This window comes from Ruditapes philippinarum, unplaced genomic scaffold (genome assembly GCF_026571515.1).
Source record: "Ruditapes philippinarum isolate M1 unplaced genomic scaffold, ASM2657151v2 ctg1371_1_1_1_1, whole genome shotgun sequence".
Classification (NCBI taxonomy): domain Eukaryota; kingdom Metazoa; phylum Mollusca; class Bivalvia; order Venerida; family Veneridae; genus Ruditapes; species Ruditapes philippinarum.
The window spans coordinates 35,035-62,419 of record NW_026861298.1 but is presented as its reverse complement, the minus strand read 5'-3'; the positions used below and the strand labels follow the sequence as shown (position 1 = coordinate 62,419).

Here is a 27,385-nt window from a genome sequence, read left to right as displayed (position 1 = left end):
GAGTAGAACCACCGACGTTCCGTAAGCTAGCTGGATAGCTTCCTCACATGAATGAATCCAAAGTCCCTGTCGGGATTCGAACCCACAGAGGTGAGGGACAAGTGGTTTGAAGTCAACGACCTTAACCACTCGGCCACGGACGCCCCAAAGATCTTGTAACAAACACATTTTTTATGGTTTTATATAAAAAAATATGATGCTCAAATTAAGATTTATCAATATTGTAAGTTCCAAAAAGCATTATTTAGAAAGATATTGCCGAATTTAATATATCATGTAAATAAATGGAGGTAATTAGAAATTTGTTTTCTATAAATTCTAAGTCAAATTTTCCAATAAGAAATGAATGCATATAATTAAATGATTTTGCAGTACATATTTTACATATTCTTCGATGTTTGAAAATTGTTGTATTTAATTAGCATTATTATAAACATGTATAATTTCACGTATGAGTGGTGTAACAACCTCAATTACAAAACATACAGGAACGAAAATTATCGTAAGGTGACGAAAAAGGGGTACTTAATTTACTGTATCAACGAAAAGTGTATGCTGGAAGAAAAATAATGTGGGAAAAAAAACACTTTACAAGCGATTTGCGAAAAATTACAGTGAGACAATGAAGACTCCAGTCTTTTATTTGAACAAACTTTGTAGACACTCACTAAAAGATGTTTCATGCTTAATATCTTAACTCTAGCTATTTGGGTTTTTTCAAAGAAGATTTTTTAAGTTTTTGCTATACACATATAAGGAAAATCAATGACCCCCGGGGCGGTGCCAATTTTGACCCCAGGGCTTTTATTTGAACAAACTTGGTAGACACCTATTAGAACATGTTTGATGCTAAATATCTTAGCCATAGCTCTTTGAGTTCTTTAAAAGAAGATTTTTTAAGTTTTTACTATATGCATATAGGGAAAATCAATGATCCCCCGGGGCGGGGCCAATTTTGACCCCAGGGCTTTTATTTGAACAAACTTGGTAGACACCCATTAGAACATGTTTCATGCTAAATATCTTAGCTGTAGCTCTTTTGGTTCTTTAAAAGAAGATTTTTTAAGTTTTTACTATATGTATATAGGGAAAATCAATGACCCCCCGGGGCGGGGCTAATTTTGAGCCCAGGGCTTTTATTTGAACAAACTTGGTAAACACTCACCAGAAGATGTTTCATGCCAAATATCTAAGCTCTAGCTCTTATGATTTTTTTAAAGAAGATATTTAAAAATTTTTCTTTCGGTTGCCATGGCAACCAGAGTTCTGCATGGAATTAAATTCTTTCTGCATGGAATTAAATTCTTTGAACAATTTTTAAAGGTGACCACCAAAGGAACATTCCTGTGAAGTTTGAATGAAATTGGCTTAGTGGTTTATGAGGAGATGTCATTTAAAGTAAAAGTTTACGGACGGACGGACGGCCGGACGGACGCCGGACGGACGCCGGACGAAAAGCGATCACAAAAGCTCACCCTGTCACTTTGTGACAGGTGAGCTAATAACATAGAAAGAACAACAAAGACATAGATTTCTTATTTTAAGTATCAGTTTAAATATTGAAATCGCTACCAGTAAAGTAATTAATATTATTCAAATAATAAAAAATATCAATATATTAAATATACGATATAATCGTATTGACTATATAATAATTATTTTTTGTAAGTCTTTAACAATGAAATGAGAAGCATGTGTATAAAGTAAATTATTTTGTTAAATTATTTTCTTCATCAATTTATTAAATAGTAGCCATTAAACAAATTTAAGTAATTGTGGTGTTATCTCATCGCCCATTTAGTTGTATAAACACTGAGACAATCAACTAACAGTTTGACACTACTATTAAATCAATTGTATAAACACTGCACTTAAGCATCAACATTTTACTAATCAGTGGTTTATTGGATCATTAAAATATTTCTTGACAACAGTCAATTTAAACACAGAAACTTCTCCATAAGTTTTATTTATATAATAATGAATTTTAGTCACAAAAAAATGATTATACATGACAAATATTGAAAAAGTCCCAATGCTTCTAATTTAATTTAAAGATATTTCTGATTTCAATGGCCATTAAAATTTTTGACATTTATCGCAAAAGCACTATACTAGCATTAAAATTTTTAACAATTTTTTATCCCATGTTTAAAATTAACAACAAAAAACATATTACTCATAGTTAATTATTGTCACAAGATTGTTATGCTTTAAGTTGAAATTGCCTATTGAGTCCATGTTTACAAAAGGTCAAATAGTTAGTTATATTAAAGTGTTATTTTAATGAAAATGGATCAAAGAATAGAAAAACACCTTATTTCAAAACAACAATAAAGAAAAGATTTCTGAAATGATACAGTAGAACTTAAATTACTTAGTTTTAAGTCATTGACAAAAAAGTGAAATCCCCCTTTTTAATTTATTTTTATTAAATTTAAGGTCTATTTTAGTTCAATTCAATTAAATATTTTAGGTCTATTTTAGTATATCAAAATAAGTTTGGTATAAAAAGGGAGTGAAACGTCTTCAAGACATTTCACTCCCATTTGGGAGTGAAATGTCTTGGTCTTGGTGTGAACCGTCTTAATAGTGAAACGTCTGTCTACCCTATGTCCGTACTTACCACATCCGCAATTTGACTGACAAAAGGGAAGTAACTTAATGATTACCTCCCTTGGCATGTACTGATAAGGGGAGGTCATTGTGTGCTTCTGTACAATCTAGTCTGGATTACCTGCCCTTTTCTCTCCGTACTAAATTTTAAAGTACGACGGGAACCAGACTACTGTACAATCTCCCAAACTCCTCACAGCTTAGTCCAATCTCCTACGCAGTGATCTCCCCTTATCAGTACAGAGATCTCTGCCATCACAAACATTGAAATATCCAAATTTGGATATTTATATTTTTTAGCTTTTTAATTTATTTTTCATTATTTTGTGTACTTTTGATACTTTTTTGTTAAAATATAACGGACGTAGGTACAAAAAGTTAAAAATAAAACAGAAAGAGAAAAATGACGTTAGATTTTCTATGCAACGGTCGATATTTACATTTGAATTTCGACGTTACGTCATGTGACTTTCATCATCATGTGACGTCTGTGAAGGCAGTGATTACAATTCTGCCAAGGGAGGTAATCAGTGTGAGGAGTTTGAGCTTAGTCTGGAGTTCCTTCCCCTTATACTACGTAGTAAATGTAGGCAGGGAACCACCAGACTACTCACAGCTTTGTAGACTGGTCCCCTGCGAACTTCTAAAAAGTATAAAGGTATAAAACATTGAAGCTACTGTTTTATGTTTGTTATATGAAACAGCTACAAGCCTACCGGGTACATTGTACAAATGTACATATCTAGTATCTATGAAATTGAATGACAGACTATTCTCTCCCTAACCGGTTCCTCTCCCTGACGGTTCTCTCCCTAACCGTTTCCTCCCCTGACGGTTCTCTCCCAAATTTGAAATATGCAGACAGTTCTCCCCCATTTTTTCTATAAGTTATCATTTTAGTTTTGACTTAATCTAATAATATTTCTTAATGAAGATTATTAAAAGAATGTGTTTGATATTAATGCATTTTATGTTTATCAGCTGAAAAGTGTTCGTAAATTTAACAACTTTATTTTGGTATTTTAATCCTATGAACACCTTCATTGTGAGAGATACAGATTATTGGACAGTGATTGGACACCTGTAATTATGTTAAGGTCTAGCTTGTAAATACTTATTCATCAACACCTTTTCACAGCTGTTTTAATCTAATCAGCACCTTGATTCTTGAGTAATAAATAAATAAATAAACACCTCAATTATCACTAACAGCAAACTTAACACATGTGTGTATTGAACTCCTTTTTTCATTATACAAAAGTAAAAAATTTAGCAATTAAAATTCATTAATCATATTTTGCTTATAAATTTCACATTTATTTATTTAAAAAAAAAAACCAATATCTTATGATTATCTTAATCAAGAAAATTATTTTCAATGACTAAACGCATTAAAAAGTATACATAAAAAAAAATCAGAATAATTTACTTATATGCTAAAAAAAAATTCTAATTTAATTTATAAATATCAATTGATAATAAAGTTACCAATTTATTTAACATCTAAATACTTCAATAAAATATTTTTTTTCTCTAATTTATATCAATTTACAATAAACTTTTCCATTTATTGTTGCTGATGATGCTAACAAAATTGAAACTTGAATTAAACATCTTAATACTTCATTAAAGTATTTTTCTATCTAATTTATATCAATTTATAATAATCTTACCAATTTATCTAACATCTAAACACTTCAATAAAATCTTTTTTTTTCTAATTTATATCAATTAATAATAAACTTACCCATTTATTTATCATCTAAATACTTTAATAATAATGTAATAATAAAAATAAGAATGGGGAGGAACTGTCTGCCTATTTGCAAATATGCAGACAGTTCTCCCCCAAAATAGGGAGAGAACCGTCAGGGAGGAAACGTCAGGCGAGGAACTGGTAAGGGATACCTATGAAATGTGACATTGTGTATACATTTCTTCATGTTTGGTTATATTCCGTCACTGACAGTGCTATGGGTAGCAAGACACCTCACCCCCCAGACACTTCACCCCTCAAATTTTGAAGACACTTCACCCCTTAAGACACTTCACCCCCCAAAATCAGTAAGACACTTCACCCCTCATCCAATTTTTTTCTATAAAGTAAATAAAACAAGTTGGTCAACAACAAAATGCTTATATATGTTTATATTTATTATTTTAAGTATTATTTGATTAAAAATTTTGCTTATTACCTTTATTTTAAAGCTGATTTAGGTTAATTGGTTGTATTGCCAAATGTATATCACAGCACTTTCATCCATTAAGTGTTTATTGCATGTCACCTTGTTTATTCAACATGTTGATTAGTTGTTTATTCAACGGTTATCTCACAATTGATTAGATAATTGAATTAAAATGGTATAATTGTATGAAAATTAAATTTATTCTTAATAAATAAAATGATATAAATGAATATGAATGAATGAATCGGTTGCTTTATAAAATATAGTAAATATAAATTATAAATAAATAAATTATTTATCATCATTATCAGACACAATTATCCTGCATTTCATACAAAGATCATTCATAATGTCATTTATTAAACAAATAAATAGCACCAGTTATGTAAATTAAGCACAAGGTTAAAGCACAAACCATCACCAAATGAGTGTAACTCAATGGTTATTATATGGTAAAGATCAAACTGAAAACAAACTTAAGTACCAAAACTTCAAGAATTAAATCAACTCAAAATTTATTAGACAATGGGTTAAAACAATAAACATACTCAATCACTATTGAATGTATTTAACATAATCTACATAAATAATTGTTAAACACAAAATAAAAAAAAAAATGAGGGGTGAAGTGTCTCAATCAAATTTCTTAAAATGAGGGGTGAACTGTCTGAGGGGTGAAGTGTCTGCAAAAAAGGGCCTAGGGTGAAGTGTCTGGGGGGTGAAGTGTCTGTAAGCCGTGCTATGTATGGCAAGTTAACCATTTTTTACAATTTGTGCATCATAATTTTGACATAAAGAATTACTTTAGTAAACATTTTTCACTGAATCGAGGGAAAAACTTGTTTCATTATTGTTGTTGTTGTGGCGTTCTATTTTTACCGTGGAAACCCAAAACCGGTTTCATTGGCTATTTTAATCTAGGACATTACCTGATTGGATAAGGCTAACAGGTGCTCGACTGGTTTAAATTTTGCGTTCATTGTCTCGTTGTTTGCAATATTTTATTTACGACGCAGTCCATTGGACAGAAATCTGTCCAATACGCTTGGGGGTTTCCTGATCCCATTATGGGCAGCCATCTTGGATGGGAACCATAATAGGACAGGGAACCAGATTAACAGCTTTGCTACAAACTCCTCACAGCGGTTACGTCACGCTTTGCTACTTTAACTGTACAGATCAGGGGAAGTAACCGCTGCGAGGAGTTTGGCTTTGCTACTGTACTGATCAGGGGAAGTAACCGCTGCGGGGAGTTTGACCAAACTCCTCACACTGATTACCTCCCTTGGCAGAATTGTAATTGTAATCTCTGTACTGATAAGGGGAGATCACTGCGTAGGAGATTGGAGTTTGACAACCACGCAGTGATTTCCCCTTAATTCTTCGGCGTACAATAATGCCAAGGGAGGTAATCGCTGTAGTGCAATAGACTGGTCCCCTGCGCACTTTCTAAAAAGTACTTGGATGGGAACCATAATAGGACAGGGAACCAGATTACTGTAGTGCGCAGGGTACCAGTCTAACTGATCAAGGGAAGTAACTGGGCAAGAACGAATGAATCAGGAAGAAGGAAGATTAGAAACTTTCTAAACAATTTTTTTGAGTAACTTACACCAAGCACACCAAGATGTCGCTGTTTCACGAAAATATGAAGCAGCTTTTATCTGGTAAATGTTTTTTTCTGCATGAAAGTTATTTTGAGCACTAGATTCTAGCCTGACTATAGAGACTTCAATGAGAGAATAATTTTTAATTTCTGAGATAATATTATTTGGTTCTGGGTCAGATATTCGTTTCTAGGGTGGAAATATTGCCTATACATACAAGAGCAGTGACTTAGCAAAATAACTAACTAATTGCTTAGTACAATTAGTTGGCCCATGGCCTGACTGTTTTTAATAGTTTTTATTCAGCTCACACCCTTTCACCTATGCAGGTGTTTCTCAGACTCATCACAGGTGGCAGTATCAGTGTTTTGACACACCACCCCACCATGCCCCTGGACCCCTGCTACAACCCTGAAAAAAATAATTCAACACTCTAAGGCTTACTATTTTAGTATAAGATTCTACTCAGGTGCCCGTTCCAGCCTGAAATAATGCACAGAAGGGCACCTCCACCATTAAAGCTGGAACATCGCCAAATGACTTATACTGTGTGGGTGTGACGTAAAACCCAAACAAACTATAAGATTGGCCTCAAGTCTATCACAAGGTAAAATGTAACCAACACTGAAAAGCCTTTGACTCTATCTCAATCCATTGAAAAGTTGCAGTACTTTGAAATCAGTTTGGATAGAAAAAAATCAAAGCAAAATACTTAAATAGTGATTTTTTGACAATTTTGAAATGTCCCCTCATTGCCATGGTAACAGGAAATTTAAGACCGAGCATGCTGTTACAAAGGCTATGATCCAGTCAACATTTGTGCCAAGTTTGATGAATAATCAATATTGAAGCATCTTTTATAGTTTCATAACAATTTGAACTTGTAACAGGAGGCTGCCACTTTTCACAAAATGCTCATGCAGTAATGAGTTTAGCCTATCAAAATTCCTTCAAGTCAAACTTACAAATAAGAGTTATAAAAAGTAATTCAAGTAAAGGAGCCGCAAGCAGATTTATCTTGAAGAAATATGTCAGTGGCTTAAGCCAAAAGTTCTTGCCGTACATGAGTCAGGTATGGCAAGCCTATATGCACTGTTGAGGCTAGCCGTATGGCATTTAAAAAAACAACCTAAAACAGAGAACTTTGAGTATCTGTCTGCAGCAAAATTCATGTGTTATAATCCTAACCCTAACCCTCTAACCCTAACCAATAACACTAACCCATAACCCTAGAAGTAATCTGAGTGATGTTAAGAGAAACATAAACTGATAAATACTGAAGAAATAATTTTGTGTAAAAAGTAGCTGCGGACATATTCTAAAGTCTAGCCCAGTAGGTAAGAATAATTACAGTTTTTAGCGTTTGATGATCGGAACTTTTTTCTTCTGAAAATCATGGACTTTATTGATTAAAGTCTGTGTGAAAATATGAGGAGGAATAAACTGAAATATTATTTAATCTTTCTATGGACAATATAGATGTAATGCATTTGAAAAAGAAATTTCATCTCAAACACTTTTAGCGGGAATTGAAAATTTCAAGATGTTGTTTGCTCACCATTAAAAGATGCAGCGCCTGTTTTTCACGATTTCAATTAGATTAAGTGGCAGTTAGATTATGACAAAGTATTTTTAATAATTATAACTTGTAAATAACACAGAATTTCCATCAGCTCACAAAAACTCTTAAAGGGGAATTTATTTATGATAGATCTATCTGATATCTTGTTATAATGGCTGAACATCATCCTTAAAATTATTTAGAAAAAATAAATTTGTTCATTCATTTGTTAAAATTTAATAAGAGGTGCAAGTTACTGCCTTCATCATTGCATTTATATATTATTGAAAAAAAAATGCATTGCGTCTAGCCTCAACAGTGTGTATAGGCTAGATGTACATGTCTCATGTATGGCTGGCTAGCAGTATGGGCCAATACAGCTAGCCACTTCCTAAAAATATTAATTGATGATAGCTCAGTAGAGTTCTCAGAAACAAAATCAAGCGCATAAATGTTGGTGATGTCAAATCATCATTCATTGCTAATATCCCTCAGAGCCTATCAATTGAAAGACATGTACATACATGTTTGCAACGTGTGAGGGATTGATTGTATAACTGATATGTCAAAACTCTAAAAAAGCAATGAAAAACATAATAAATTATGGTTGCTCATTAACACTGGCTTCCTTCTTTCTATTGATTGCAAAAAACATTAATAACAGTACCTGTATGTAACTATGCTGTTTGCTTTGAAATGGGCTTATTAACTTGCTACACAATCTAGCAATGAAATAGACCAATTAATTAGGATGTTTTCATGAATATGATGCAATAAAAAACATAAAGACTTGTCTGATTCAAAGTGGCAGCACTTTGAATTTACAGAAAAGGAAGAAATAGTAAATAAGCAAGAATGACATTTACATTATATAGAAAATACTATGTATGATGAGCAATTACTTTAAATTTGCCTTTTTTGTCTTTTTTTTTCATTAAACTTTGCTTTGTTTGTTAAACTGTTTTCTATTGTCTGCCTGTTACCTCTAAATCTAATCTTTTAAAGTAAAACTTCCTGATATCAAGATGACACAGCTCTGATACAATTTGAATGCTTTAGACTTCTAGGTAAAGATTAATATCTCAGTGACAAACATAGTTTTTCCTTGTTATGAGAAGGAAAAATTATCAGGGCATGCTTAAAAATGATGAAATCTGAAAATGTATCTACTTAAACGCTATGTTTTCCCTTTGTCAAGTTTAGATTAAAAATAATTAAATGCAACCAAAGTAGATGAAACACTTGTCTTAAATTTAATGCTAATCTGGAAAAAAATATGTGTAGAATTTCAGGTGAATCATAAAACACAGACATTTCCAATGATAAAATATCTTAAATACTTAAATTAATATGGCAACAATGATTTAAAGTAATGACTTGAATAAAATCATCATAGCTACCAGCCGACAGGCTAACAAACAAAGTTCCAGTTAAAACAACAAAGTTAAATTCATCAAGAGGTTGGTCAGTATATGCAAATAAAAAAATTCTTCATACTGTTTACGGTCATGAAGTTTTCTTTGTTCATAATGCAGCTGAGGGTCACAAGCAGGGCCTGTGATTTGTTGTTATGTAGGGAATTTAACTCCTCAGAATATAGTGAGTCCCCTAAACAGAAACCCTTGATTGCTGTTGGGATACTGCCATTACTGGTATATGTCTTCCTTTAATCAGTGACATCCATTAATGATAATTATAATATAACACAAAAGTTGAATGTTGATGTTATATAATAATCTTATTATCACTGTGCTGAAATAGATTTTACTTGAATATAAAAAAGATATTGTCCACAGAAATAGTTCCACAGCTATCTCCTGAATTTTGTTTAAATAAGTTATATTGTTAAATTGTATATACATGTTTATTAAAGAATTTGACTTGATATTACTAGTAAAAACTTGATGTAACTTGTTCAAAGTAAGTAATAAGACTCTTTTGTAAAATATCATCCATAAAATATTTAATTTTTTGTAATGATTATGTTATATTAAATATCATTAGATAATAATGTATAGCTAAATGTTTGGTAAAAAGACTGCAGCATGATATTGGTCCATTGGTCGGTCTGTCTGTCTTTGATGTGTGACAGATCATTAACTTGAGAACCTATGGGCCCATTACCCTGAAAATAAATTGGCTAGTAGATGACCCCTATTGATTTTGGGCTTGTATGGTCAAAGGTCAAGGTCACATTGGCTTCGTACATGTCAAAAGGTTTGCAACCAATTTTCACGACAACCAATTGCAGGGCCCTTGGCCCTCAAACTTCACAGGTGCATTGGTTTTGGCCAGTACATGAGTTTTATGACCCCTATTGATTTTGGGGTCACAAGGTGAAAGGTCAAGGTCACATTGACCTTGTATGTTTTAAACTGTATATGACCAATAACTTGACAAGTAACTTGCACTCAAACTTTTTTATTCTTGTTTTTCTTTAATTCATAAACATATTCTATTTCATAATAAGTTTCTTTGTGACTTACATAATAGTTACTTACTCTTACTACCCATTAAAGATACGATGGAGGGGGCATACATGTATATGTAATTTTGACGGTCTTTTTATTGATTTGACTTTCAAACCAATTATGAGAGTGCTTGGTCTTCTTACATCACTAATGTAGTGTGTAACTGTTATGCAGTGACCATTCACCTAAATAAGTTAATATTATACATCTGGTATAAACAAGTGTATTTGCATGGAAAGCACCTTATATTTTTGATTCTTGGATAACAATTTTTTTATGTTCTGTGCTAGAGTTTTACAGCTTTTGTTATTATATTTAGTGTATTACATTTGAGTATATTTGCTACAATCTCATACAAGAACTTTCTATTTCAGAGGTGGACAAGTTTCTAAATGACACTCTCAAGAAAGATGCTAAGTTAAGTAAGAAGACTCTAGAGCATAAACAGCTGATTCTCGACAAACTGGCAAAGTTTTATGAAGAAAATCCTCAAATGAAATTAGTTCCTAGCCAGGATTCTATCAGTGGTAATGAAAACTTAATTATCTCAAAATTATTTGTTTAAATGGTCCATGATCATTGTACATGTCCATGTATTTATGACACCTCATTTGGTTTTCTTATTGCTAACAAATTGTGTACTATCTGCATTGTATATATTTTGAACCACTTGAGGGATATTAAATATACCCCCACAAAGAGTTTGATGGGGGAGGGGGGAGGTTATATAAGATGAGCTTGTTGATCTGTCTGGTCTATGGTTTCTGCTTTATACATAGAGACAGAAATGAGATGGCTTCAGGAAAGAAAGCTCCTAAATTTTTACATACATGTCCATTAACAGGCATTTAGTGATTGAACTGTCTGTCCATTCATACAAGGATAACCTAAATCTGCAAGTTGGATATGACTTCATAAATTACATACTTACCACTACATAGTGCATGATCTTTGCAAGTTACATACATGTAACTGTGGTTTCCATTTTACCCCAGTTATTTCCATATTTTTCTCTTCCTTTTTTTGCATTTAGGAAATAGGTATGGTTAAGATATTTAGGCTAGTGAGATATGTCTATTGTTGTATCTATACCAGTGACTTCACACCTTCACACACTAACTAATCAGTATAACATGTGTGTGACATTCATCCTCTTCCCTAGTTACATGTATCTCTCTCTCTGTCATAGTTAATGTTTGTCTAGAGGAAAACTAAACAAATACTGCATGTATTAACTAGAAATTATATACAATGGATAATACTTATTCTGGAGAAGTTAAGTGTCTAAGAAACATATAATAACTTTCTTTTTTCATAGTTCTGAAGTTAAACCTTTGTTCAAGAACCATGACTCTCTATTTCAGACTGTATTTTTTTACAAAATTAAGTCCTTATGATATACAAGCATATTTTTATGCCCCCCCAAAGTGGGGGGCATATAGCGTTGCACTTGTCCGTCCGTACGTCTGTCCGTACGAACCCAGAGGTACTTGTGTGACTTGGAGAAAAATGTGTAACAGTAAATTCTCTTTGGTCCTATTCATTCCGTCTTTACTTGTGTGTCTTTTTTTAAGCCTTGTGTGACTTAAAATGGCCAAAAAGATCAAAGGAAAAGTCACATAAGTACCATTTTGTGAACAGCCCGTCAGACTCTGTCCGCACGTCCCAAAATCTTGTGAACGCAACTCCTCTTAAACCTGATGGCAGATTTTGCTTAAACTTTCAGGGATGAACAACCTTAATGGGTAGATGGTATGAAAGGAAGGAATTTTTGCTGCAACCAAATTTAACAGAATTATGGTCCTTTGTTGATTTTTTCACTATATACTATGTAGAAATTTTGTGAACGCAACTCCTCTTAAACCAGATAGCAGATTTTGCTTAAACTTCCAGGGATGAACAACCTTAATGTGTAGATGGTAGTAAAGGAAGGAATTTTTGCTGTGACCAAATTTAACAGAATTATGGCCCTTTGTTGATTTTTTCACTATATACCATATAGAAATTTTGTGAACGCAACTTCTCTTAAACCGGATGGCAGATTTTGCTTAAACTTCCAGGGATGAACAACCTTAATGTGTAGATAGTAGTAAGGAAGGAATTTTCACTGCGACCAAATTTTACAGAATTATGGCCCTTTGTTGATTTTTTCACTATATACCATATATATGTTGTCAGTGGGGGCATCCGTGTCCTTTGGACACAGTTTTAGTTTGGTAATAAATTTATGGCAAGTTTATGTATTTGTATGTGTCTACCGGTATTCAGTTTTTGACATTTTGTCTTTATGACAATTTGTGCATTTCTTAATTTCAATTCATTTTCAGCTAAAGATCCTGATGAGGCATCTTTGACAGGAAGTTCAAGGTCAGATGAAAATGAAGATGGCAATTATAATGATGGTATATGTTTTTACCAGATTATCTTGTAAATTGTATTTAGTTTTATCACAGGAAATTGACATTCTTTAAGCAAATAATTAAAAAAGAACGGCAAATATACCCCTCTATACTATATATATAGTATAGAGGGGTATATTTGCCGTTATTTTTTAATTATTTGCTTATAGAATGTCAATTTCCTGTGGTTTTATCCAGTTCTACATCATCAGTCATATTAAAAAAAAACCCACATATTATGTCACTAAGGTGATATAGACTATTTTTGTCTTACTTAGCTGCTAATCACCCCCAGCATCTTGTTAATTGTACACTGTATTGACAAAGAAATGTGCGAGGTAACCTTGCCAGACTAGTTTTTATAACCCAGAATCAATAATAAGGATATTTGTAAAATGCTCCTCTGTAATGAATGATTTGATTGGTTGGTTGGCTTAAAATAGCTTTATCTAAAACTTCAAATTGTCTAGATAGTGAAACAGAGTTACAGAGATTTTTTTTAGTTTTCACTCTATATATATAGATCTAAACTTAAGTCAGGTTGATGATATTCTATGTTAAGGACACAGAATGTGATTTAAGTAAAAATTTGAAAATTAATTTCACAATTCATCTTGTTATTTTATCAAATAAAGTATTCACCCATCAAATTGAATTCATTTTCTTTAAGCTGGAATAGGACTTATTTCTGCAACAGATCTGAATAACCCGGTGCTGACTGGTTTCCTGGAAAAGAAACAGAAAAAAGGTTTGGGTATTTAACATACATACTTGTTTATTTTTGCCTTCATCACTTGAGTACACTTTAGTATTTGATGCTGCAAAATTGTATACACATGTACATGTATACTTTAATATGAGAAAGCTACCAAACTAGTTTTTTTGAAAGTTAATAGTTTCACCTTGGTACACCAATACTATATACACTTGTTTATCAATATAAAGTATGATACTGCCAAGTTATATACCTTTGCTGTCCATTTTTAGCTCACCTGTCACAAAGTGACATGGTGAGCTTTTGTGGTCGCTTTTGGTCCTGCGTCTGTCCGTTCGTCCCTCAGTCAGTAAACTTTTACTTTAAATGACATCTCCTCATAAACCGCTGAGCCAATTTCATCCAAACTTCACAGGAATGTTCCTTTGGTAATCAACTTTACAAATTGTTCAAAGAATTTAATTCCAAGCAGAACTCTGGTTGCCATGGCAACCCAAAGAAAAAACTTAAAATCTCTTCTTTTAAAAAACCGAAGAGCTAGAGCTTTAATATTTGGCATGAAACATCATCTAGTCAGTGTCTACGAAGTTTGTTCAAATTAATGCCCTGGGGGTCATTGATTTTCCTTATTTGTATATAGTAAAAACTTAAAAAGTCTTCTTGACAAAAACCCAAATAGCTAGAGCTTAGCTATTAAATATGAAACATCTTCTAGTGGATGTCTATGAAGTTTGTTCAAATAAAAGCCCTTGGGTCAAAATTGGCCCCGCCCCAGGGGGTTATTGTTTTTCCCTTTATGTATATAGTAAAAACTTAAAAATCTTCTTTTAAAAAACCCAAAGAGCTAGAGCTTAGCTATTAAGCATGAAACATCATCTAGTCAGTGTCTACCAAGTTTGTTCAAATAAATGCCCTGGGGTCAAAATTGGCCTTACCCCATTGATTTTCCTTATTTGTATATAGTAAAAACTTAAAATATCTTCTTTTTAAAAAACCCAAATAGCTAGAGCTTAGCTATTAAGCATGAAACATCTTCTAGTGGATGTCTACGAAGTTTGTTCAAATAAAAGCCCTTGGGTAAAAATTGGCCCATCTTCAAATGGGTGTCTACCAAGTTTGTTCAAATAAAAGGCCCTGGGTAAAAATTGGCCCCGCCCCGGGGGCCTATAAACAGGTGAGCGATTTCAGGGCCATCATGGCCCTCTTGTTTCTAGTTATACCCTACAAACAAAGTTGGGGGGGGGGGGATGGGGGTATATAGGAGTCCAAAGTTTAATGTGGTATATACACATGCATGAGTCAGCTTTTTGGTTGGTCCACTATATGGTCTCCGGACGATAACTTGAATTTGGCATGAGTTATTGTAATTAAATTTGGTTTATAAGATAAAATAAAATACAGTGTTCAACCTTTTGTGAAAATATTGGTTGGAAATGCTTTTGAACTCCCTTTTGTCAAGGTCACTGTCACTTGAAATAGTAATAATGGTTTCCAGATGATAACTAGAGTAAGCAATGAAATATAGTAATCAAACTTGTTATTTTTCAAGCTTATGTGAAGACATCTCTTCAGATTGTTGTTGGACCCCCTAGGTTTAAGGTCAAGGTTTCTAGAAGATAGGCAGTTTACTATAATGACTTTTGGTACACCGATGAAACATCATAACATGTATATAGGTTGAGTTCAAATTTTGCTTCAGACCACTTTTTTTTTAAAGTTAAATTATGGGTGGTATGAATCACCTTTAATGATAACTCTAGAAAACCTGTTATTCTAATGCTTAAGTTGGCACTCTAAATGCTGATGATTTGATTTGATACTAAAATTTCATGCAATATTTCCTATTACATGCATCCTATGAAAAAGTTAACTGTTACATATTATGCTTTAGATAAATATAGAAATAATAATTTATTTTTAAGGTATCTTTGGTGGTGGAAAGTTTCAGAAAAGATGGTGTATAGCGCATGCTGGTAACTTTTATTACTACACAAGTGCTAAAGACAAGCAGCAAAATGGCTCGTTCAGACTTGAAGGTGAGTAATTATCATAGTGATATAGTGGTGTGATCTCAGTAGTGTTATTTTATATGTAGGGTGATCTCATTAGTGTAATTTTATATGTGGGGTGATCTCATTAGTGTTATTCTATATATGGGGTGATCTCATTAGTGTTATTCTATATGTAGGGTGATCTCATAAGTGTTATTTTATATTCGGAGTGATCTCATTAGTGTTATTCTATATATGGGGTGATCTCATTAGTGTTATTCTATATGTGGGGGGATCTCATTAGTGTTGTTTTATATGTGGTGTGATCTCTTTAGTGTTAATCTATATGTGGGGTTATGTCAGTCAGTCATCAAAGATTGAAATTTGCATTTAGAATGACATAATAGATTTACTTTATTAAAAATTTCATTGTATATGATTAAAAAAAAATTCTTTTAATATTTAAAATGATATCAATAATTAAAAAAATAGAGCATTTAGATAAATTGTTTTGTGTAAACATATCCTTCATAGTACTGCAAATTCATAGGATAAAATGACACCGAAGTGGTCTATGTCAGCCAACAGCAAGTTTTATATACCAAATTGTTCGTCTTGGTCTGTAGTTTCCGGAATGAATATTCATTTGGTTCAAGTCCGATGCGTAGCTTAAAAATCCAAGATGGCGTCAAAGATGGCCGCCAAATCCCTAAATAATCTAGAATATTAAATTTGCTCATATTTTGTTTCCGCTTTTGTATTTCAAGTGAAATTTTTGCAAGGAAGATATCATTTAAAGCGTTTTATACGTAGAGATTTAATTTTATTTGAGAAAACAGATTGCTTTTTGCTTTTATTATATGTAATTAAGCAAATAATGCTAAACTAACGGGTTTTTGCTATGATACTCTTGTCTTAGCTTAAACAGAGAAATATTTATTACTTATTTTGATATTCCACTATTGTAATGTATTCATCAGAGTAATGCTTTAATGCATTCATATCATATTTTAAGAAATCTTTCTTTGTAATTATGCAGTAAGACATATAAAATGAGAGGCGGTACATTAAAATAGTTTTTCAATGTAAGGTTGTAACTGGTACTTATTTGTTCTATATCAATTATTTCCCCAAATTTTGTGTTTCTGCCAAATTATAGCTTCTTTAGTGCAGTCCATGTAACTGATTAACATAATAAACCAGGAATATGACAATTTGCTTCTGGTTATTTAATGAATTATTGTTCAAATCGTACCCCACCCACTATGAATAAAAATCTAAAGAAACCTCTGACCCCTCGGTTACACTGATTAAATGGAATGACAATATTTACGTAAGTTAATAAACATAAGGTGATTTTCAAAGTGACATACTATTACAGGAATCCTGTCAGATCTAAAAATATGTTCAAAAATGTGTTACCAATTTAATAAACATGATTTTGTTGTAAGTTCACCTAAGGATTTGAAAAGTACAATGTATGCAAAACAACCTCTGCTCATTTATTTATATGTTACACACCTTTTATGTCAAATGAAATGTAATTTATTTTTTAAAGTTTTTTTAATTGACAAAATAGTGATTTAAAAAGTTTGATATTTTATCTACATATATCATTATTATATCGGTTTCATGAAACATGCATAGTAGTCGGATAAAACATAATGTTTTTATGAAAATCGTTCTTGGCATTATAATTGTGTTTGTGCTATTTTAACCCCTTCTATTTGACCTTTTTCGAGTTGTGTGGTTCTAGTATTTCTTTTTAAATAGTGTTAAATAACCCTTTGTATAAATAGTGTATAATAAAACTTTGGATATGTTACCTGCTTTTAAAGATAATATTTTGACCTTTGATCCCGTTATATAAAATATGATAAACAAGATCATCAAGGAAAGGCGGCGTTCAATGAACACAGCCCCCATAAATCCATTTTATTTAGTTTCGCCCATTGTTCTCTATTTATTGTGGACAATATGTTGTATGTCGTGAAATTGCACGAACATTTTACATTGAAGATAGTTACCATGATCACTTTCGTATGAATACATCTGTGGACGTGTCTTCACTTCTTTTAAAAGTGTACCAGTTTATGTAAAATTGAGAATTCTGCTTAAGCCGGTGCTAGAGGGTGTGGATGGTAGGTAACTTGCGATTACCACTACCGGTATGTTCCTATATGACGAAACAGTGTAAATAAAATAAATCCCCGCCAAGTAAAATTCTAACAATTGTTATGGTTACATTAGTCGAAATAAATAAAATACATACATGATCATGTAAATACATGTATGTACAATTAAGGTACAGCCTAATTACCATAACCAAAGTACTCGATGCCTTAAAGGAAGGCAGAGCAACAAGAACATCACTTACCAAGACAGAAGACGAAATTAAAACAATTAAGATCGCACAAAACGTCAAAAACGAAAATGTTGCAGGCTCGGTTTGATTATGCCTGTTCATGAACGGCACTGTCAAGTGCAAACTACAGTAAACGCCCCTAGCACCGAATTAAGCACAATTCAACATTTAATCATGGTTACGGTGAACTTTTGGATTTAGAAACAACCGCAGACGCGCTTATAATGTGGTTATCATGGATCAACGTCAGTGTCTATCCATAAAAAGCGGCGTATGGTCTCCAAGTACAAGAATGTGTGTGCCCTAAACAAGAAAACAACGAGCGGAACTAAATAAAATGGAACTTTGAAAGGGGATCAAAGGTTATGAAGCCTGCATGCCACAGATAAGCTGTCATCTCCACATAAATCAGGCCTGCATGCTTATACCTAGACGTAAACGAGTTTTTAAAGTACAATTAAATTTTGAATATATCTGAATAAAGACGGCAGGACTTTGTAAAATATTTACGTAATTTATGATAGCGATAGCCTTGTTTACGTTCACTTAGATATATTTAAGATTTTACTTGATCAAATTTGATTATTCATGTTGATATGAATAGGATATCATTTAGGTAGCGGTAAGTGCTATTTAATGCAACGTATAGCTTCCGGTTTTGAAATAGTAGAGAGACTTAACATAAAATCCCTCTAGTAACAATATAAAAGTAAATAAAGTAAACTAACATGTCATTGACATTATGATTGTAAAAATCAGGAAAAGAGAAGATCCTTTGAGAGCAATTAAACATGGCAAAGTTGATAATTCAAACTCAGTTTGATGGGGTCTGTTCATGAGACACCATATCTCACATCTCTTAGTATCGACTAAGTAGTATTCAATCCTCAACTATAAAAGTTTTGCAATCAATGATCCCGAAAGAAGTCGTCCGGTTAGCTCAATAGGTAGAGCGTTGGACTGTGAATCGGGCAACCCGTGTTTGATTCCCGGACGGGGCAGCTCACTTTCGTTGTGATTGATCATGAAATAGTTTCTACGATTATTTGCACTGTACCACTGCTCTGCTATTGCGAAAGTGAGGGTAACTAGAACTGGTAAACTGCTTGACAGCCTGCCCAGGAACGATTCGGTGGCTGAACTGTGCTCTGGTAAATTCAATGTGGTTACTGCCGTGATCCGGATTGAAAACTACCGACACAAACATCACCATAATATAACACTGTTAAACTGCTGTTGCAGACTCGGTTTGATTGAGCCTGTTCATGGACGGTACTGGAAAGTGCATGTTACTCTGCGTCCCCTAGCACATAGTATTACTATCAAGTACCCGCCAGGGAAAAGATTAGCTATTTTCGTCCAAGTGAAAGCTCTTCTAAATTCCTCCCATGAAGTTAACAACAAACTTGAAACAAAATGCTCAAAATCATACACAGGAGCTGTCAGTAGGACAGCGTGCTCGACTATTCTCAGTGCTTGATAGTAAAAAAATGCGACATAATATTGTAAAAAAAGCTTGATACAGTGACCTCCTCTGTACACAGGTTGTGATTATGATGGTGAACAAGTGTGCAAGGTCTCAAAGCGATATGTCGATGGAATTTGAAATTATCTGAGTACGTGGTACTGTAAATTCAAAGTTGAAAAAAGGGGCATAATTCTGTCAAAATGCTTGATAAACCTCCTCAAGTGTTCAAGTGGAGGGCATGATGGTAAACAAGTGTGCAAGATTCAATGTCATATGTCAATGGACTTTGAGATGGTACGCAAACTTTAACGCCGACGCTCGGGCGACTAGGATAGTTGTCCTTAATCGTCGAATAGTTGAGCTAAAAAGAAAATGCCCTCATTATATATATTTTTAATTCACTCAATATAGATATATATATTTACATTTATATAATATTTTATTCACAATTCAGACCCAGTCTAGCAGAAAAGTATCTTACTGTAAAATGAATAACTTACCCATTTTAAATGTTCTAGCAAATTACATTTTACATTTTAATGTATATATTATATCCGTCATCAATAATGACAAAACTCCAAATATACCAATGTTATAAATTGTATTAAGCAGTGTTATATCGGTCGCCAATTTTTTAAAAATTGTTTAGGCTTATCACCTTTAGGGATACATGTTATTATCAATTGTAGATTATCATATGTTAAGCCAATGCCTTAAAACAAGAGCTGCATGTCAGACAGCACGCTCGAATATTTAAAATCAACAGCCTGCATAATAAAGAAGTTCTCTTATTCATAAAGTAGTATAACTCTTTGAAATAAAAACATGTTAGAGGGAAGTAACCTACAATAGTGATGGTTGTGGAGATTAATCTTGTCCGAAAAATTCTGTAAGTTACTAAATAGATATTATTATTTCCTACTAAATGCTTAGCTTATGGGTGTTGAACAATGACCTACAAGCATAATCAAAATCACATTTGAAGACTAACAATCAATGTTTATGGCTAAGGAGAAACAAACTTGCAAACAAATCCTTAACAAAAGGCAAGCACAAGGTCAACGCAAATACCGAATTGCAGGTCAGTAAATTAGTTCCTTATTGTGTGCATAAAACAAATAAAAGAGATATTTCAACATTTAGACATACATGCAGGGCATTTTCTATGAAAGGTAAGATGTCTCATCACTAACCAATTAAATAAAATTATTAATCTTTTTAATACCACTATTATAATATAAAACAAAAAAGTATTTTATTTAAAGTTGACTCCCCGTTCGTAATACCCCACCCACTTTGTATATTAATTTAGATCAATAAAACACATTTATGGCATAGTTCGCTTATTCTAACTTATTCTAAATATGTGTAGATATAGTTTTAAAGCTGTATTAAACGAAATCATGAAAGTTATTCAGTTTAAACAAGAATAAGACTAATAAGTTATACATATTCAGAAAACACACCCAGTTTGCAATATATTTTTTCTTCTTTCGTTTAAATTAGGTGATGAAAACTAGAAAAAAATCAATAAAGTCAAAATTTATAGCAGGAGTAAGTTGAAAATAAGAAATTGTATGCAAAATGTCAATTGATTTAGAAAACTGAAAAAGGAAATAAGGCATCGTAAATATACTAGAATATTTAGGGAATTGGCGGCCATCTTTGACGCCATCTTGGATATCTTAGCTTCGCATCGGGGTTGGGCCAAATGAATATCCATTCCAGAAACTACAGATCCAGACGAACATTTTGGTATATGAAACTTGCTGTTGGCTGACATAGACCAGTTACCCCTCTAAATAGGCTAGTAAAATGGGCTGATTTGCAGCACTATCAGTTAAACAGTGCTTCTGGTAGTACATTCATGAAGTTTTTTACTGCAGGTTACAAGTTCAGAAATGCACCAGATTTATCCAGTAAAAAAGCTGAAAAGGAACTTTGCTTTGAACTTTACCATGAGTATACAGGGAAGCGTGTATATCAGGTATATGTTAGCATTTCTTTAGTAGCCTTGTGTTTACATTTTCAGCCTGACTTTAATATAAAAGAAAGAGCTATCCTACTCACCAAGGCATTAGGGTCTGTGCAACACTTTCAGTTAATTTTTTGGATTACCCCACTTTTTATTCGCTCTTAGACCTTCGGGACATATTTTGGTATGGCATTGTTCGTCTGTCTGTAGACAATTGATTTCAGCAGAATAAATTTTGAACTTTTATCATTGGTTTTGTTTATATTTGGCATGTTGTGTCACTTGCAGCGTTAAATGTGCCTGTGCTAGAGTCAACAAACTTTACAGGCATGTTGATCAGCATGTGTATTTGTGCACCTAGTGTTACCCCTCTGGATTAATTTAGTTTTGTTAGAGTTATTCCACTTGAATAAGTAAAAATGTCAATTTTCAATTTATGTTGCCTGTAGATCAAAAAGTATTTGACTTATTTTTAAGGTATAACCACCCTAATGGGCACTATAGGGAACTAAAAAATTGACATCATAGGTCAGATATATACCTTAAAGTACACCTGTATGCAAAATTTAAACAAAGTTTACCGTAAGGAAATCAAGTTATGGCCACTTTTCTGAACTCAAGCTAGGATGTTATGAGGGCTCTTTTTTAGAAATGAGGAACCTTTAAATAATCTGCAATAACATTCTAATGAAAAATGTTTTCCCATTAATTTTTTGTAAGAAACAAATAGTACCATTCAGCTAACAATCCACATAAGCAAAATTATGGTTTCTACTTAAAATTTATGAACTCTGTATAAAAATGTTACCCTACCCCACCCATTTTTACCACGTGTCTGACCATTTTCCTACTTAGGGAGCCTAATTTAAAAAATCCTTAAAATTTACCCAAATGAGTGTCTGTTTTCAAAGTTTCCCTAAATTTTTAAAGAGATATATATTTGTTGATCTTGTAAAATATGAAATACTTTTACCGTCTAGTTCTGATTTTATTACACTTTGAAAATATCAGGTACCATATTTATTACTAGATTTAGCATAATTTAGCCAATGAATACCTATATAAATTAAAAAATCAAAATTAAACACTTTTTTCTTTCCAAATGGGACATGAGAGATACATAAACAATGTTCAAAGAAAAAAAGAAAGAAAAAAAAGTTGATCCTTCTGGGGATTGAACCCACGGCCCTCATTTTCAATGTAGTTAACAGTAGTTCTAGCCTATTTGAATACTCTTCAAAGCGGAGCAAATGCATTAGGATGGTAATACCTTAAGTGAAACTATCCTGTTTTTTGCAGGATAATTTTCAAACGTTTTCAATGATTTTGTTTATATTTGACTTGCAAGTATGTTTTGACAAAACAGAAGTTTAATTTGATTTGCATTGCAATCAGCAGATTATGTTATAATTGCAACAAGAGTGTAGCATCTTTTAATTATATTGAGATTGTTCAAAAAGTAATTTGATTTTCATTTTGCTATTTTTAGCTCAGCTTTTTATTTCTTTTCTTTTTTCAGAAAAAAAAAGTAAATAAATTGAATGATTTTCTTTTTAAAGATTTGTTAAAACCTTTTATTTTTTGCTTTTAGAAAAAGTAACAAAAGTGAAGTGTTTGCTAATATGATGGCTATTGTTAGTATTTTATATGTATTTGTTTTCCAATTTAAGTTTATGGCAAAGAACAAGACAGAGTATGAGCAATGGCAGAATGCTTTAGAAAATGAAGGACACCCATTGATAGGTACAGACTTAAACCATTCCTGCATTGGTTGAATCTGAACAGAGAAGTCAACCAATCATAAGATTTCTTAAGAAAATTCAATATCTAAATTTTATGTAACACTAGAAGTGTTATTATGATAAAGAACTGTTTCTTTAACATTTATTAAGTAAGCCTTTGACTTTTCACCTCAAGTTAATTTTAAGCCTTTAAACTGTTATGACTGAAAGTTACCAATGTAAAACAAGCTTATTTTGGGTAAGGATAAAAACAGACTTATCTTCCTTACTTTTCATTAATGAAATAAACAGCTAAATGATAGCAGGAAAAAATAGAGGTCATGCATCATCTTTTAACCCTTTTTAGATGACTGGATAAAGTTGAAACATTTATTAATTATTTATGGTCTTATATTAATTATTTTTTTTGAAAATAACTTATGTTATTTTTATGCTCCCCAAAGGAAGGGCATATACAATGTAGAAGCTGCCTTGTTTGTCACACACTTGTCTGGAAAATAACTTGAAAAGTATAAATTTGACATAACTTTGGATGGAGGAAATGATCACTCGGGTCAATAATATGAATAGGAGATGAAAATAGGTTTTTATTCTTGCTCATGCAGCCTTTATATATTGACAGATGTGTTTCATATTGTGTCTGTACATACTTTTGGGTTGTCCTAACTTTGGTTTATTTGGGTCTTTGTTTAGTGACTGATGTGCATTGATGTTGATCGTTTTTAGTGCTATTCTTGTGTTTATATTGTAGAAGAGGACATTTATGAGGAAGTCGGGGCTGATGATCCATCTGCGGGCATGTCTAATATAAAACCAACCGTTCAACCAGAAAAACCTTCCATAGAAGAAGAACCTGTAGCAGAAGATGAATATGAAGATCCTGATGCCAAGCCTGGTGCACCACCAGTTCCACCATCTATAAAAGGCCTACATAAACTTCCACCTCCCCCACCACTTTCAACTTCTCCTGCATTGAAATCTAAAGTGGAAGATCATGTAAAAGCTCAACCAGAGCCTGCAGAACCTGATGAGCTTTATGATGATGCAACTAGCGTAGAAGCAGCAAAGAAAACAGAGCCACCTACTCCACCCCGTGGGCGACCACAACCTCCGGAGCCTGTTGAGGCTCCACCACAACCACCAGAGGTCCCCCCTCCGGTAAAAAGAGGTAATCGCCCCCAGAGAAATCTACCCCCACCGCCTCCCGAAAAGAAAAAGATAAAACTGAATATAACTTGCAAACCTGAAGAAGATTTCGAAAACAGATATTTTGGAAAGTGGGACTGTACAGGAGATAGTTCAAGTGAGCTCAGTTTTAAGAAAGGAGATATTATTTACATTCTGAGCAGGGAATTTGATGAAAAATCATGGTGGGTTGGGGAGCTGAATGGAAAATTTGGACTAGTTCCAAAAAATTTCCTTACAGCTGCATACTCCCCTGTTGCTTAGAGTCTAGGCTGCATTTATATGAAGTTACAGATCTGTTTAACAGTTACAATCAATTTCTTAACATAATTCCATTAATAAAAGTGAGACTAGAGAAACAGTATGTTTGGTGAGGAAGAAATATTTTGGCCATTCAGACATTACTAAAACACAGTATTATAGTTTGTATTATTTACTTTAAATGCTTTATCGCTTGCAGACTTCTTATTTTAGAATTATTATTCTAACCAATATTTCAAAATTATTTGCTTCTTTTATTGAAATACCAAAATTAACTAACTGATTTGTATCTTTGTGTACCATGTTATATGCCTGAACATTTTTTGCAAAAATGCTATGCACGTGGTTGTCCATCCATCATGTCTGCACGATAATTTCTAAACTCAGTAAAGGAAATAGAAACTACTTAGGAAAAATGTTAATTATAACAAGACCATCTGCAGAGGGTAAGTTTGGGCTTCCGTAGGTCAAGGGCTTACTTTAGTCAGTTTGAATTTCAATATTTAATGTATTTTGAACCGATTGAAAGAAATGAAAACATGTTTGCAGTAAATATAGTTATGAGTAAATATAGTACATTAATAATAATGTGTTGTTGTGCTCCAGGAACCACACAGTTCAAATAGACTAATTTATAACTTACTGTGTGACACTACGATACTATAAGTTTAGATATTAAGCTTGAAACATTGTCGTGTGGACTTCTTCAAAAATAATAATAATCATATAATTCCTGTGATTAGGGTAAACAAACTGCGCACACAAACTATCTTATTCTTGTATCTCTTCTAAGTCATCTTGTGATAAGTCTCTGTTGCCAAGTGGTTAAGGTTTCCCATCAACACTGTTGGTTTCCAGTCAAAGATCATGTAAGGCAGCTATCCTGAGCTTGCAAACAGAAGGTTGGTGGTTCTACTTGGGTGCCCACGCCACCTGTTAAGTCCGGAATTCGCAAAATGACCTTAAAACCAACAAATCAAAGTAATGTGGCAAGATCAGTTACTTGGCATATAGCAATATAGATCTAGACAAATGTTACATGAAATTATCATGCTCTTACGGTGAAAAATTTCCCTGCCCCGGGGTCACTTGATCTTCCGGACAAGTTTTATGAATGATTCTCTTCTCTAATATATTTGATTGTTTAAACAAATTTGTGTTTGTGCTTATATCCACCCTGACCTCGTTTTAACTTTATCTGTAAACCAAAACATAGTTGTCAAGAAGTTGATATTTTTCAAACTTTGTCAAGTACATGAAATCCAAACAAAATATTTAAAGTAACATTTTGTTATAGATCAAACTATAGAAATCATTTACAATAACAAAGGCCTATGAACTGTATAAATGGATGACAGTGTATATTTTTTACAGAGAAAACATTTTAATTTTACCACTGATGCCTTAACATGTCATTTTTGCTTGAGCTTAACATAATACAACATATATGATTATTCGCTCACATTGAGGATTGTTTCAGGTCATTGCCCTATGTTTTGAAGATCTATTTCAGTATTTCAGGGAATAATAACTTTTTTATTTGAAACTGAGCTATGCTATCTTATATAATTCGGGGATCATATTTATTTAAAAAAGATCATAATATCCAAATTTGAAAGGCATGATACTTTTGGTAATACAAGTGATTAAAGATATACTATGCTCAAGTTTGATATTAATAAATAATAAAAATTGCTATACAGTCTCTTTGTAAATATTGATAAGCATGTTTAGACTTCACCCAAAGTAGATAAGTTATTTTCAAAATACTATACATTATAGAAGATCACAATATAAATATATACGTAGTGTCATTAAAAAAAACTGGCAATTTTAGCTTACCTGAGCTAGGTCACGGTGAGCTTTTATTGTCTGTGAGCTTTTATTGTTGAATGTCTGTGGTCCGTCCAAATTTGTTCGTTATCATTCTTGTGGTCACATTTTTGCCTTTATTGTCATTAAACTTTGTCAGGGTGGTTTGTCTATGGAGTTCAAACATGGGTCATCTCGGATGAACAACTAGGTCACAGGAGCTAAAATAGAATAATCTTGTTAACACTGTAGTGGCTACTTTTTTATCCAAATATCCTGGAAATTGGTCTGAAAGTTTGTTTTGATGATTTCTAGGTCATCTTAGATGAAAAAATAGGCCACATGAGCTAATAATAGGAAAATCTTGTTAACACTCTATTTCTAGCTTAAGTGTGAATGTGGGTCATCTGGGGTCAAAAACTAGGTCACGCTGCCCAAATATGGAACATCTTGTTTTTTAACACTAGGGGTCACATTTTTGTCAGAATACTTGTCTAACATTTCTCGGATGAGTTTGATGGGTGAGATTAGCAAACTAGAGCCATCTTGGCCCTCTTGTTTTAAGAAAAGACCAACTTTTCTTGACCTGTAATAGGGAATGCAGCTTCTCATACATAGTTTATTCATTATTTTATTCAAATTAGACATATTCAGTAAGAATTTATTTCATAGATTTCAATAAATTTCTGTGATTTAAATATGTTACTCAAAGATGAGCAAAGTATTTCTTCAAATACTGATCATTATAGACATGAAAATGTCGAGTTATGAATCAGACCATTCTGACATGACCAAAGTATGTCCAAGTAAAATTTCTTTTAATTCTTTTAATCAGTGTCATTTTAAGAAATGTACTTGAAGTAATTTATTTGCTTGAACTGCCAAAATTATTACCGTTGTGCAGTAATTAGATTGACGTTTTTACATTTTGTGTTTGTTTAAGGCTTAATATTATAATCATTTTCATTGGAAATCATTTATGTTCATAGTATATACACTGATATATAATAAAAAAAATGATAACAATGCTT

The 27,385-nt window shown here is 32.8% G+C and overlaps 1 protein-coding gene across 2 annotated transcripts; it reads left to right on the top strand.

The window, feature by feature from the left end:
- The first annotated feature begins 6,325 nt into the window (after positions 1 to 6,325).
- On the top strand, positions 6,326 to 27,385 carry LOC132715163 (src kinase-associated phosphoprotein 2-like). Of its 2 annotated transcripts, XR_009623649.1 has the most exons (9): positions 6,326 to 6,469; positions 10,816 to 10,968; positions 12,769 to 12,843; positions 13,511 to 13,588; positions 15,478 to 15,591; positions 21,266 to 21,366; positions 23,025 to 23,097; positions 23,848 to 26,669; positions 26,740 to 27,385. XR_009623649.1 is itself a non-coding variant. In XM_060698140.1 (8 exons), exons 1-8 carry the CDS (start codon positions 6,430 to 6,432, stop codon positions 24,543 to 24,545), a joined length of 1,332 nt encoding a protein of 443 aa, XP_060554123.1. In that variant the 5' UTR covers positions 6,326 to 6,429; the 3' UTR covers positions 24,546 to 27,385. The 2 variants fall into 2 exon arrangements, 1 of the variants encoding a protein (XP_060554123.1); XM_060698140.1 differs by having other exon boundaries at positions 23,848 to 27,385.